Source organism: Muntiacus reevesi, chromosome 17, assembly GCF_963930625.1.
Source record: "Muntiacus reevesi chromosome 17, mMunRee1.1, whole genome shotgun sequence".
Lineage (NCBI taxonomy): Eukaryota > Metazoa > Chordata > Mammalia > Artiodactyla > Cervidae > Muntiacus > Muntiacus reevesi.
In genome coordinates this window covers 22,269,087-22,283,651 of record NC_089265.1, presented here as the reverse complement: position 1 = coordinate 22,283,651, position 14,565 = coordinate 22,269,087, and the positions used below count along the sequence as shown (strand labels likewise).

Sequence of the window (14,565 nt, the reverse complement as noted above, 5' to 3'; positions counted from 1 at the left end):
TCAATAATTATAAATTTCTTTTGCGGCCCTTGCTGGGGCATGCTTTTCTTTTATTCTTTCTGTCTCCCATAGGATAGCATCACCGACTCAATGGACATGAGTTTGGGTGAACTCCAGGAGTTGGTGATGGACAGAGAGGCCTGGCGTACTGTGGTTTACGGGGTCGCAAAGAGTCAGACACGACTGAACTGAACTGAATTTTGTAACAACAAATCTCAGATGCAAAGTAACAATGGCTTGAAAACAAGTGAAAGAGGTTTTTGTAAAGAAAGATGGAAAATGCTAGGATTTAGGCATTTATGACTTAACTGTATTAGTTTTAGGAATGTTCTAGGTTTTTGCATTCATGAACTTGGACATTTTTGTTTGCATAACCTTACAAAGGGAGAAACATTGCAATCTTAACGGTATAAGTATTAGATTATTGATTTATCAAAAAAATAACCAGACACTTTACTGACATAAACTAATTTATTCTTTAAAACAACATAAGATGGAGTTTATAATTATGATTCCAAGTTGCTCAGATGAGAATGTTGGCATAAGTGACTTGCCCAACATTTCCCAGTTAATTTGAATTAAAGCAGAGATTTAAAAGAAAATCTGAAACCATCCATCCCTCTCAGCCCACTTGAAATATTTAAAAATTTAAGAAATTATTCAATTGAATTTAAGACAACTACTTTACTACTTGAATGGATCTACACATGATTTATTGATGCCATCATCTTTCAAAATTCATAATCTATTCATGTTACATACACTCTTGCTTAAAATATAGTATGGATTCTGTTATCCACATAGTAAAATCTCAGCCCACAAATAAAATCAAGGTATAGCTTAAAGATTTAAAAAAGCTGAAAATTTACAGGCCACAGTGGTTCTTGGAAATGCCTTGAATTAAATGTACATAGGATGTGTGTGATTTCTGTGTGATTGTACTGCTTTCACAAAGAAGTAAGTGACCCCAGTTGGTTAAAAATCATGTCTGTTATCCATCTTCTCTAAAACTATTCATATGACAAATAAATCATTAGATAAGGAAAACCAATTTAGTTTTACATACAAAAGGGGATTATTTAATGGATTCATATTTCATGGAAGAAATTCAGCCAGAAATTCAATCAGTACTGATCATTTAATATGAGTACCCTTTAAACTCATCATTAGGCCCAGGGAGTGATCTTATGAGGTTACTAGGTGAGGTCTAGACTTTTTCCATCTCCATTTCATCCATATATAAATGGGGTTATTTTTAGCTGAAATCAGCTTTACAGCTGATCGTCAGTTGCATAAACATTGAAGATGAGAAGACAAGGGAAATTCTGAACACATAGTGCTGCTCTCACTAAGGCAAAAAACCACAGTAGACCTCTGGTGATAGGTCTCACTCAGGCAGAGGAATCTGGAACTGCTCACTGACTCAGTGATGATTAGAATTTGTCTGCTAGACATAGGTATAGACCAGAAATTTCATAGTCTTGTAGAAAATCTAGGCATTGGCTTGGGTCAGAGTTGTAGGGTTTGTGCTCGATGGCATCACCGACTTGATGGGCATGAGTTTGAGTGAACTCCGGGAGTTGGTGATGGACAGGGAGGCCTGGCGTGCTGTGATTCATGGGGTCGCAAAGAGTCGGACACAACTGAGTGACTGAACTGAACTGAACTTTCAAAAAGCAAGATTGTAGCATTGAGGCCTGATAGTTAGCTTTAGCCAATTTGCGTATTTGGAGGAATTGAATCCCCCTGAAGCTCCAAGGAGCTGCTAAAAGTCCTCTGTGACTGAGATCAGACCTTCACACCCAGAATAGGTTCTTGATAAACTAGTGATAGAATCAGTTACGATCTCCATGCTGAAGGATCTCTAGATCTTGGTAAAGGAAAGTGTGCAGACTTGTGAAGAGTTGGAGCATAGACTGGAAAATACCGTTTCTTAAAGTCCAGGGTACTTAGCTGCAGGATGGGTCTCATTCTGTAAAAGTGAATGGTGTGAGAAATTGTAAAGAAGGAATTTATTCTGAATGTTTGGATGTTAAGATATCTTCTTCCTAAGCTTTAGAGTAAGAGGACTGTAAAAACTCAAGAGTGTGAACAGAGAAGGCTCCTGGAAGAATCTGAGGCTCCTGGAAGGATCTGAGCAGTCGTGAGGGAAGAACATTAAGACAGAACCTCTGTTCCCAAGGGGATGCCACGCCATCAGACCTTTCTAAGACAACTGTACTTCCCAATAGTTTTTTTTAAATTTACTTTTTAATTTTCACTGAGTCACAGTGGGATTCACTGGCCATATTTTTAGTGAAAGCAAAGTGGAATTGACATAACACCAATATAGGGTATGTGAGAAAAGCTAAACCTCGGTTTGACACACAGCAAAGAACTCACAGGAAAGAGAATCTTAGGGAACAGGCTTAGGCAGTGTTGAGACGTCTCTCTTCACCAGAGGATCCACATAGGAGAGAAACCATGCTTGTGTGATGCCTGTCACAAAACACTCATTCATGAATGTACACTGCATGGTCATAAGAGGAGCCATGTGGAAAAGAAAACTCACTATTGTGTAGATTGTGGGAAATGCTTCAACTGCTAGAGAAACCTCACTGCTCACCAAAGAATCTACTTGGGAAGTAAACCCAGAGTGTCTTTAGCAGTTCTGTGAAATAGAAATATATTCTGAGCCACAAGTGTGAACCACATATATAGTTCAAAATTTTCTAGTAGCCACATTACAAAGTTAAAAGAAACCAGTGGTATTAACTTTAATAATCTCTTTTGTGAAACCTCATATATCAAAAATATGTATGTAATCAAGATGTGATCAATATAAAAAACTACGTGTGATATTTTACAGTCTATTTTTGTGTTCTTAGTCTTTTTGTTAACGTTTATTTTATTGCTCTTGTTTATTTATTTTCATCTTTGCTGGGTCTTCTTTGATGTGTGGACTTTCTCTAGTTGCCGTGAGTGAGGGTCCCTTTTCCTTGCTGGGCTTGGGCTTCCCACTGCAATGGCTTCTCTCATTGTGGTGCATGGGACTAGTTGCTCTGTGGCACATGGGATCTTCCTGGACCAGGGATCAAGCTCGTGACTCCCACATTGGCAGGCGGTTTTCCACCACTGGGTCACCAGGGAAGTCCCTAAGTCTTTTAAATACGGCGTGTACTTTACACTACAGTACATCGCAGTGTGGATTAGCCACACTGGGCTCAGTAGCCCAGTAGCCAGGTGTGTCCACTGGCCGCGGTATTGGACAGCATGGCCAAACTTTTTACCAGTTGTAAAACTTTAAATGCTATAAAAGAGTACAGTAAATAACATCTCAACATAATTGCCCTAAATGACTTTTATTAATTAAGTCCAGGTCTTGTCCTAGCCCTACGGTAAAGTTAGCGGTGATTTCTAGATAGTAATGACATAATACATGTTAAGCACTTAAGAGAGTACTTAGCTTACAATAGATGCTCCATAATTATTAACAGCTATGATTTTTACTATATTGGTTTTTTTTTTTTCATTTAGCAAATAATCTTTATTTCTAAGAGTTCTTTCTCATTCCCAGGGGGAATCTTATTTAAAGAGATCAGGGTAATTTGTGACAACATGGGTGAACCTGGAGAGCATTGTGCTAGGTGAAATAACCCAGACAGAGGAAGATAAATACCACATGGTACCACTTATATGTGGAATCTAAAAAAAGAAATTGAACAGATACAAGCAGAGAGTAAAATGGTGGTTGCCAGGGGTAGGTAGGAGAAATGGGGAGATGCTGGTCAAAAGATACAAGCTTCTAGTTATGATTAAGTTCTGAGGATCTAATGTACAGCATGGTAACTAAAGTCAACAGTGTTGTATTGTGTACTTAAAATTTGCTAAGAGTATTTAGCATTTTACCCAAAAAAATGAAAAATAAAAAGTAACTATGTGAGGTGATATATTTGTTAATTAACTTGATTATGACAACCATTTTAAAATGCACACGTAAATCATGTTGTACACATTATATTACAGTTGTTTTTGTTAGTTTTACCTCACGAAAGCTGAAATAAAATCCTATTTAATAGTTAGAAAACATTAGTAACAGGAAAAACAATTTAAAAAGCAGGCCATTTTTTCTGATTTATTATCCTGCTGCTTCTTACAGAGAATAAAGAGAAAACTTAAATTTCTATTCCCTGCTCACATTAACTTTGTTTTAATGGGGGTTATTTGCTCTGATTGGTCCCCTGGCCCACTTTTTTTTGAGTGGTCATTCCATTTCATCTGTCTCATTTTTTTCCATGGTCTGCTAATATTTATAAATGAAGGACTTGATTATTCAGTGTGGGTAATTGATGTGGTCACTGCCTGCAATTATGTGGGCTAATGTTTGCTTTTCCCTGATTGATTTTCCCCCAAGTGTATGTAGTGAGGTGATAGATAGGTTGGTGGTTTGATTCTTTGGCTTCGCTTCTCCTCCTTTCATTGTGTTGAATGGGCGCTTGTGGGGCTCTTCTTGGCTGTGCTGTGGAGTAAGCTAGGTGTATGCGGATGGCTGCTGTTCAGTGTGGGTGGCGATATTCAACTATTCAAAAGTGGTAGGATTAAGTACCTGAGTAGACTGCTCACTTTATAACGTTTGACATGCTGTTATATTTCTTTACAGAAATACACATGGCTTGATAAAAGCCATTATGAAACTATTACAAATGCAAGCTGTTAAGGAAGGACACAGTGGAGAGAAGAATATTCAGGATATATATAATATTAGGTAAGACTTTTCTCCTTTCTTTTGAAACTTTTTTTTAAGCGAATTGTTAAATAAATTATGAATTAAGACATGCTAGTTCATTAAGAATTAGTTATTTAAGTTCTCAGAGACTGTGAGTCTTAACCTCTCAGGAAGTTAGTATTTCCAACACTCAGGATTGAGATAGAATTGACTATTATATGCTGAGTATCATCACTGTGGCTTTCAGCTTGCTTCCTTGAAACTGGAATCTTTGGTCCAAAATTCAGATCATTCATTTTGATCTGGGATACAGAATCATTTTCCCAATACTGTGAAAACTGGAGTTCGTTGAACAAATGTATTAAAAGCAGGAAGGTAAACTTCCTCACTGTAAAAAGTAACAGGACTTGCCAAGGGTTGTTACCCAAGGCAGGGTCAGTAATTAACAGCATTGATTTGCCTTTTTGTTGTTATCTATATTGAATTGTGGTGTTGGAGAAGACTCTTGAGAGTTCCTTGGACTGCAAGGAGATCCAACCAGTCCATCCTGAAGGAGATCAGTCCTGGGTGTTCACTGGAAGGACTGATGCTGAAGCTGAAACTACAGTACTTTGGCCACCTCATGCGAAGAGTTGACTCATTGGAAAAGACCCTGATGCTGGGAGGGATTGGGGGCAGGAGGAGAAGGGGACGACAGAGGATGAGATGACTGGATGGCGTCACCGACTGGATGGGCATGAGTTTGAGTGAACTCCGGGAGTTGGTGATGGACAGGGAGGCCTGGCGTGCTGCGATTCATGGGGTCGCAAAGAGTCAGACATGAGTGAGTGACTGAACTGAACTGAACTGACTGATTTGGGCTTCTCTGGTGACTCAGAGAGTAAAGTATCTGCATGCAATGCAGGAAGCCATAGAATGTAACATAGTATATATATATATATATATATATATATATATATATATACAGCAATAGTTCCAGTGAAATGCATTGAATTTTATGGGAGAGTTTGGGCGAGGGAAGGCATACTTACTTGTGAAGGTGACCTTAACCATTGCCCTGAAGGTCCTAGAAAGTCATTTCATAAGAGAGGGGCTCCCACTTAGTAAAGGATGCCAGAAGATGTCCCATAATCAGTGTATATTGTCCTAAAAAATCTGTTCAGTGATGCATCTAGAATATACCTGTTTATAAAGAATGAATGCATGGCACCCTAAACAAGGGCACTGGTTCTGGGAAAAATGACTTACATAGGCTGTGGTGATCCAACAGGGAAAGTAGACCATACTTGGGAATTGTCATTGGCTTGAGCATATAAAATCTGCAGTTTCAAGCATTTGACATCACTGCTATCAGAAGCCGTGAATGCCTTTCCTAATATATAGTGCCTGTTACATACATGTATAGTACTTTCCTTTTGATAGTAAGTAAACAGTGTCTCACATATCACAGTGATCTTTCCTGTTAGTTTAGTGCTACTTAGCGTCTCCTTTATTTTTATGAGCATATTATCGAGTTTCCGTGGGCTCAGTTACCCCACAGCATGTGGGATCTTGGTTCCTCAATGAGGGATTGAACCCATGTTCCCTGCATTGCAGGGCAGACTCTTAACTACCGAACCACCAGGGAAGTCCCCTTAACATGTTTTTTGAATGTTTTCAAAATTATAGAACAGTTGGAAGATTGTAGTACAATGGATTAGTTAATTCATTGTTATCTTATTAGTTAACTCATTAATTTTAAGTTGGGGAAGCAAAAGGAAAATTATTTCTTTGAAGATACTCTGGAAACTGGGTGTGAAGGGTAAACTTTTCCAAATTGATAAATATGCTTTTCTTTTAAAAATATACATTACCTTAACCAGGATTGAACCTAAGGAGTAAATGAACAGTACTTAATGTTTCTAGATGGGTCATGCAAGCATTTGTGCTCTCTTTTTTTTGAAAGAGGTTCACACTCTTGGGGCAGAGTTCCGGGATAGGAAATAATTCCACTTCATTGTTATTCAGGAGGAGTTATTTACTTATTTTAAAATAGGAAAGCTACTGGAGTTTTAAAATTTTACTTAACAGTTTTATTGAAATATAATTCACATACTGTACTGTACAAGTGACCTGTTTAGAGTATACAATTCAGTGATTTTTAGTATATTCACATAGTCATACAGTCATTGCCATAATCAATTTTAGGACATTTTCATCATTTCCTCAAATTCCTCACCCATTAACCATAGCTCTATCAACCTAGAGCTACTCAATTAAGTGTTTTTAATTTCATTGATTCTCAACACTGGCTGTTCATGAGAACCACCTTTTGCTGCTGCTGTTTAGTCGCTGAGTCTGGGTATGCCCAAAAACAGATGAACATAGGAACAATGAAATACCCTAGACCACCTGAATCAGATTCAGAGAAGTCCCAGGTGATTCTGATCAACAGTGAGTATAAGATGGTGTGTTAGCTGCTCTCCACCATCCATTTTCATCACCTGAGACCTTGTTGAATGGCAGATTCTCTTTCCTTAGACCTGACATGGGCTCCGTATTCTGGTCTAACAAGCTCCCAGGTGATGCGGATACTGCTGTTTCCCTACCATACTTTAAGTAACAGAGCTTTGAACAGCATTAGCAGTTCCTGGGAGCTTGTTAGGAATGTGGAATCTCAGACCCCATCTCAGGTTACCTGAATCAGAGTTTGCATTCTGGTGAGATTTTCCAGGTGGATCATAGCCATCTTAGTTTTTCTGATGATGATTTAAGGACATTTTTAGTCATGCAGAATAATTAGATTTTCACACTGATGGTGCTCCCTGTGAGTGAGTGCTGAACTTTGTCACCTGTAATGTTTCACCTGTTTTCTGTCTATAGTTTATTTTCTCCAGTAGTTGGCTCTTCTAGCCTAGGCTTGTTCTCAGAAGACAATAGATGCAAGGTGTGGATCAGGAGCCACGTTTGAAGAACTGAAATTATACTGGATATATAAGGATTGTTTGTAGAGTGGTGGCACATTAAGAGGTCCAGAATCAATCACTTGAGTTGGCATAATCCAGTAATGTTTATGGAGGGCCCTCATGTGAATGGCTGTTTGGCACTATAAATCAGTAGAGTGTAATTGAGTGTGTAAGAGCCTGAGGTTCCTCCACGGGGGATTATGGATGGCAGAAACGCAGGAGAGGTGAGCCTGAAGAGCAGATTTCCCTCAGGAGAGCTATGATTACCTGAGTCAATCATAAAATTGTCATGCTGTTTTAGAACATTGTATGCCACATGTTGGTGAGCAATATCATCCAGCCTTGGAGAGGAAACTGATGAGCTGTGTATGAAAACATAAAAAGGATATGAGGAGCTTAGAACTCCACTGAAAGGTTTTCCTTGGTTATGTTGTAGGGTTGATCTAAAATGGAAGTATTATCGTAAGTAATTGTAAGCTTTCTAGGCAGGATACTCAACTATAATTTTATGGTGTTTAAGGACTCTGCTAGTATACTGTTGGATTTTCTTTTTTTCTAATAGCTGATTAACTTGCAATATAGTAAAACAGAATATTGGTCATCTTATTTTTTACTAAAGCTTTTTAAAAATTGAGCAAACATTGGTTTGTATTACTGTTTCATGTGTACAACCTTGTATTTTGACCTCGATATATGCTGCAGCATGCTTACCACCAAATGTTTAGCTTCCATCTGTTACCATAAAGTTGACCTCATTTACCCATTTTGCCCTCCCCCTACTCCTCTTCCCCTCTGGTAACTTAACCTATTCTCTGTATCTATGTGTTTGTTTTTGCTTGGTTTGTTTATTTTTAATATTCCAAATGTGAGTGAAATCATATGGTATTTGTCCTTTTCTGTCAGACTTATTTCACTTAGCATATTACCCTCAGTGTCCATCCATGTGTTGCAAATGGCAGGATTTCATCTTTTTTATGGCTCAGTAGTATTCCACTGTGCATATATACCACATCTTCTTTGTCCATACATCCATCAGTGGCACTTAGGGTGTTCCCATATCTTAGATATTGTAAATAATTCTGTGATAAACATTTGGGTGCAGAAGTAATGAAACACAAACCTTTGGGTGTTTGGTATTTCTCCTGGCCCAGTTCAGTTCAGGTCAGTTCAGTAACTCAGTCATGTCCAGCTCTTTGCAACCCCATGGACTGCAGCACTCCAGGCTTCCCTGTCCATCACCAACTCCTGGAGCTTGTGCAAACTCAAGTCCATTGAATTGGTGTTGCCATCCAACCATCTCATCCTCTGTCGTCCCCTTCTCCTCCTGCCTTCAATCTTTGCCAGCGTCAGGGTCTTTTCCAATGAGTCAGTTCTTTGCATCAGGTGGCCAAAGTATTGGAGCTTCATCTTCAGCATCAGTCCTTCCAAAGAATATTCAGGACTGATTTCCTTTAGGATTGACTGGGTTGACCTCCTTGCAGTCCCAGGGACTCTCAAGAGTCTTCTCCAACATCACAGTTCAAAAGCATCAATTTTTCAGCACTCAACTTTCTTTATAGTCCAACTTCACATCCATACATAACTACTGGAAAAACCATAGCTTTGTTGACAATGTCTCTGCTTTTTAATATGCTGTCTAAGTTTGTCATAGCTTTTCTTCCAAGGAGTAAGCATCTTTTAATTTCATGGCTGAAATGATTTTAGAGCCCCCCAAAATAAAGTCTGTCACTGTTTCCATTGTTTCCCCATCTGTTTGCCATGGCTCTTTAGTTCTTCTTCACTTTCTGCCATAAGGGTGATATCATCTGTGTATCTGAGGTTATTGATATCTTCCCCGGCAGTCTTGATTCCAGCTTGTGCTTTACCCATCATGATATTTCACATGATGTACTCTGCATATAAGTTAAATAAGCAGAGTAACAGTATATAGCCTTGACATACTCCTTTCCCAATTTGGAACCGGTCTGTTGTCCCATGTCCGGTTCTAACTGTTGCTTCCTCACCTGCATACAGATTTCTCAAGAGGAATGTCAGGTCTTGTATTCCCATCCCTTGAAGAATTTTCCACAGTTTGTTGTGATACACACAGTCACAGGCTTTAGTGTAGTCAATGAAGCAGAAGTAGACATTTTTATGGAACTCTCTTGCTTTTTCTATGATTCAACAAATGTTGTCAATTTGGTCTCTGGTTCCTCTGCCTTTTCTATATCCAGCTTGAACATCTGGAAATTCTTGGTTCATGTACCGTTGAGCCTCACTTGGAGACTTTTGGACATTACCTTGCTAGAGTGTGAGATGAGTGCAATTGTACAGTAGTTAGAACATTCTTTGGCATTGCCTTTCTTTGGGATTGGAATGAAAACTGACCTTTTCCAGTCCTGGGGCCACTGCTGAGTTTTCCAAATTTGCTGGCATTTTGAGTGCAGCACTTTCACAGCATCATCTTTTAGGATTTGAAATAGCACAGCTGGAATTGCATCACCTCCATTAGTTTTTTTTGTAGTGATGCTTCCTAAGGCCCACTTAACTTCATATTTCAGAATGTCTGGCTCTAGGTGAATGATCACACCATTATGGTTATCTGCATCATTAAGATCTTTTCGTATAGTTCTGTGTATTCTTTGCACCCTCTTCTTAATATCTTCTGCTTCTGTTAGGTCCCTACCATTTCTGTCCTTTATTGAGCCCATCTTTGCATGAAATGTTCCCTTGGTATCTCTAATTTTCTTAAAGAGATCTCTAGTCTTTTCTATTCTATTGTTTTCCTCTTGTTCTTTGCATTGATCACTGAGGAAGGCTTTTTTCTCTCCTTGCTATTCTTTGGAACTCTGCATTCAGATGTGTGTGTCTTTCATTTTCCCCTTTGCCTTTTGCTTCTCTTCTTTTCCCAGCTATTTGTAAGGCCTCCTCAGACAACTATTTTGCCTTTTTGCGTTTCTTTTTCTTGGGGATGATTTTGATTACCACCTCCTGTACAATGTTACAAACCTCCATCCATAGTTCTTCGGGAACTCTATCAACCCTAATTCCTTGAATCCTCAGCACCATTCTACAAACCAGTGATGGTTTTCAGTGTTTTAGTGTGGAAGGAGTTCAGAGTTTTTCATGTATATGTCTGGAGCATACACTTTAAGAAGAAATTTGGACACACAGATGATCTATTTACTCACCATGCTTTGAGATACATCAGATTAGAGTGTGTGTAGCCAGTAAAGTTCATTTTGCTTAACTGAACCCTTCTATAGTCTTGTGATTTAAACGAGATTAAAGGAGGATATTTAAATGGAGTTTCAATTCCCAGGGCCTTTTAGAATGGGGATAAATTGGAAGAGAGATAGAGCACAATTGGCTACTGAGATTAAACAGAGAGAATATGCAAGTTTTACTCTAGGCCCAGGAGTCTCAATTCTGGTTGCCCTGTTAGAGTTCTCTGAGGAACTTTTAATGGTAGATGCCTGGGTTCTCCCAAGAATGAGTGGAGGTCAGCCTCAAGCACTGGTAGTTTTTCAAAGCTTCCTGGATTGTTACTAGTGTGGTAATTGGATTGAGAGCTGCTGGCCAGTTGCAGTGAGGCATAGGGCTTTATTGTCGTCAGACCTTCAGATCCTTCAACATTAATAACATTTTATATTAAATATTCTGACTAATAAATGTTGGAAAACAATTCCGATTTTTCAAAATGCAGAGTTGGCAGACGGAACACATCTGCTCACAAGATGCAATACAAGAACAACTGTTTGTGACCTCTGATTTAGATATTTAACTGTTTTTAAAAACTTTAAACCCCCCTCCTCATTTTTTTAAAATCTGTGAAGAATTTTTAGATTAATCATTTAAAAAAAAAAACCAAAAAACCATGAAAGATGACCACTAAGATATCCTCTATTTCAGGCTTATTTTTCCCCTTCCAATTTTTGTTTGGTCTAAATTTTCTTCTTGTTAGCTTGAACTCCACTTTGTTATAAACATTTATTTTTAACTAAGTTATTTCAGTGCTCTATAACACTGACCGTAGAGGAAGTGCAGCAGAGAACCAGCGTTTGCCTGGTATTTTGATTATAAGAAAGAATGACTAAATTTTGTTCTTGTTGTTATTGCTTAGTCACTAAGTTACGTCTGATTCTTTTGCGAATCCATGGACTGTAGCTCACCAGGCTCCTCTGTCCATGGGATTTCCCAGGTGACAACAGTGGAGTGGGTTGCAATTTCCTCCTCCAGGGAATCCTTCCCACCCAGGGATTGAACCTGTGCTTTGGCAGGTGAGTTTTTACCACTGAGCCACCAAGGAAGCCCAAACTAAAATTTTAAGATTCATAAATTATGAGAGGCTCATTTTCTTTGTAATATGCCATTTTTTTTCTCTTAAAATTTTATCATGTACTCTTGCTTTTAATTTTTCCTCTATGTATTCCTATTATGGCAGTCTTTTTAAGATCTCTCTTCCCTCAGCTGAAGTGAGGAAATAGCTGTGAATTCATGAGCAGTAACTGCTTTTCCAGAATTTATGCGTTATTCTGATGTGCCAGACAGTGGCTGACATGCACAAATATCATATGTTGAGAATCTTGTTTATGGAAAGAGTTGGTCTGATCAACATCAAGCTGTACTTTCTGAAAAAAGGGAATATTAAATGTTTTGGGCAGATGGTATGCTCTGAAATGGGTGATTAGGCCAATAGCAATGAATGGTTATACCCTGAGTAGATGAAAGTTATGTACTCTGTCAGTATTTGCATATCTGTTTGTGTCGTGTTATGAATTTATTTAGATGTAGAGTTAATTTTGAGATCTTAAAGATGTGTGTCCTGAAGGTTGACGTATTTTGTGGTTCATACCTTTTTTCCCCCTGAAAATTGAAAGTCACTCAGCTGTGTCTGACTCTGCGATCCCATGGGCTCTACAGTCCATGGAATTCTTCATGCCAAGGATTGAACCCAGATCTCCCACATTGCAGGCAGATTCTTTACCAGCTGAGCCACCTTGGAAGCAGCAAATGCATTCGTTTCTTAGGATAATCAAATAGAAACAAGAAAATGTCCTAAGGTAAATACTAATGTGCAGTGCACTAAGACCAGTTTGTGGTTGTGAATGTCAAAAGGTAGCCCCAGTTTTAATTTTGATAACTAGCTTCTTCTTAGCATTAAACTCTTTTTGCATTGTCTCTTCTCTCCATTTTGGTGGGTGAGATGGAATTAACTGTGTGAAGAGTGCAGAGCGTCTCAGATCTAGAGAAAAGCATGAGCTTAGCTGCTGCTTTCTGAAGACCTGGTGCCCTAGAGGAACTAACAGGAGGCGGGGATGCCTGGAGCTTAGTGTTCAAGGGAGGAAGAGGCCAAGACAGAGGCTCAGGAGAGTTAGACATGACCTCAAAGATGCAAGGCCATGGTAGAGACTTTGGGTTTTCTTTAAAGAGTAGTGGGAAGTCATTGAAGGTTTTATTTTTTAAACTTATTTTGAAAGAATTTTAAAGTTCCAGAAAAGGTGCAAGAATAGTACAGAAAATTTCCACCTGACATTTACCCCAATTCACTGATTTTCCACATTCTCATTATCCTTCTCTCTATAGAATTAAAAACTATTGGAGAGTAGATCATACATATTCAGTAGGATATGTTTTCTAAGAACAAGGATATTCTCTATATAACCAGAGTACAGTTATCAAATGATGTTCATTTAACACTTTTTTTAAAATTTAGCACTTTTACCTTTAATCCGTACCCTAGTTTTGCCATTTGTCTTAACATCTTTTCATAACTCTTTCCTTTTTATTTTTAGTGTACGGGCTCCAGTTTAGGGTCATATGTTGCCTTTAAGTGTTACATCTTTTTAGTCTTTTAAAATTTGGAATTGTCTCATCCTTTATCTTTTATGACATTGACATTTTCTTTTTTTTTTTTTTTTTTGACATTGACATTTTCAAATACTGTGAAAGTGTTGCTGTGTCTTTCTCAGGACATCTCATCTGGAGACACTGATGTCCATCTTGCCTTTCATTGGTGATTTTAATTTTCATTACCCTATCAAGGTAATATGTGGTTTCTCTACTGTACAGTTACCATCTTCTTGTAACTAATAAGCAATCTGTGGAGAAGATGCTATGAGACCATGAATATATCGTGTCCCTCATTAAATTCACAGCTCCCCCCCCCATTAATTTTCACTGAGATAATTTCAAAATGGTAATTTCCCAACTCTACCACTCCTTTCAGATTTACTAGTGGCATTGGAGATACAGATATGCTTTAGATGTGGACATCACATATGACTTGATTCTTACTGTCAGACTGCATGTTTTGCTCCCGTTTTCACTTCCTCTTTTCCCTCCTCTTTCCCAACCAGGGGAGTCTTTGTTCACAGTTTATGGTTCCAGTCACCTGGGGTTTACTCTTGGTGTTTAAAAATCAGACCTAAAGAATAATTTGTACATATACTATCTTCCAGTTAACAGTTGCCACCAGGAAATATTTTATAAGTTCTTCTAAGTGCACATGCTTAACTTAGAAATTGGTATGGTGATTTGCTGGTAAGTGTCTTTAAGAGCACAAAATATTTTGATTTTTGCCTTATTAGCCTATCTATCTTATCTCTAGTTTCTTTTCTTTCCCAATTAAGGATGTAACTTAATAATCGATGTTTGGAACCGCTGTGTGTCTGTATGTTTCCCCTAGCCACCAACTAGTGCCTAAATAGTTCTAGCCTTCTGATATTGGCAGACATCTTTGTGTTAAAACCCTGCCTCTCAAAATAGGAATCCTGGGAAAGGTTCACTTTGAGGACAGAACCACTGTGATATGAAGTCTCTTTTCTAAGAAATCTTATCTTCTCCCTATCTGCCTTATAGACCCAAAGAAAAAAGGAAATTAATAAAAAATGTCAAAATTAATTTTTTTTGTTCCAAGTCTTCTTTTTCTGGCGT

General features: G+C 38.3%; 1 protein-coding gene across 4 annotated transcripts in view; it reads left to right on the top strand.

Annotated features, from left to right (window-relative positions):
• FOCAD (focadhesin) overlaps positions 1–14,565 on the top strand; it is a 292,503-nt gene that overhangs the window by 51,240 nt on the left and 226,698 nt on the right. For all 4 annotated transcript variants that reach the window (XM_065908204.1, XM_065908205.1, XM_065908203.1 and 1 more), the window contains exon 5: positions 4,640–4,744. In XM_065908204.1, the coding sequence (XP_065764276.1) occupies positions 4,640–4,744 (105 nt within the window). The remainder of the gene's footprint in view (positions 1–4,639; positions 4,745–14,565) is intronic.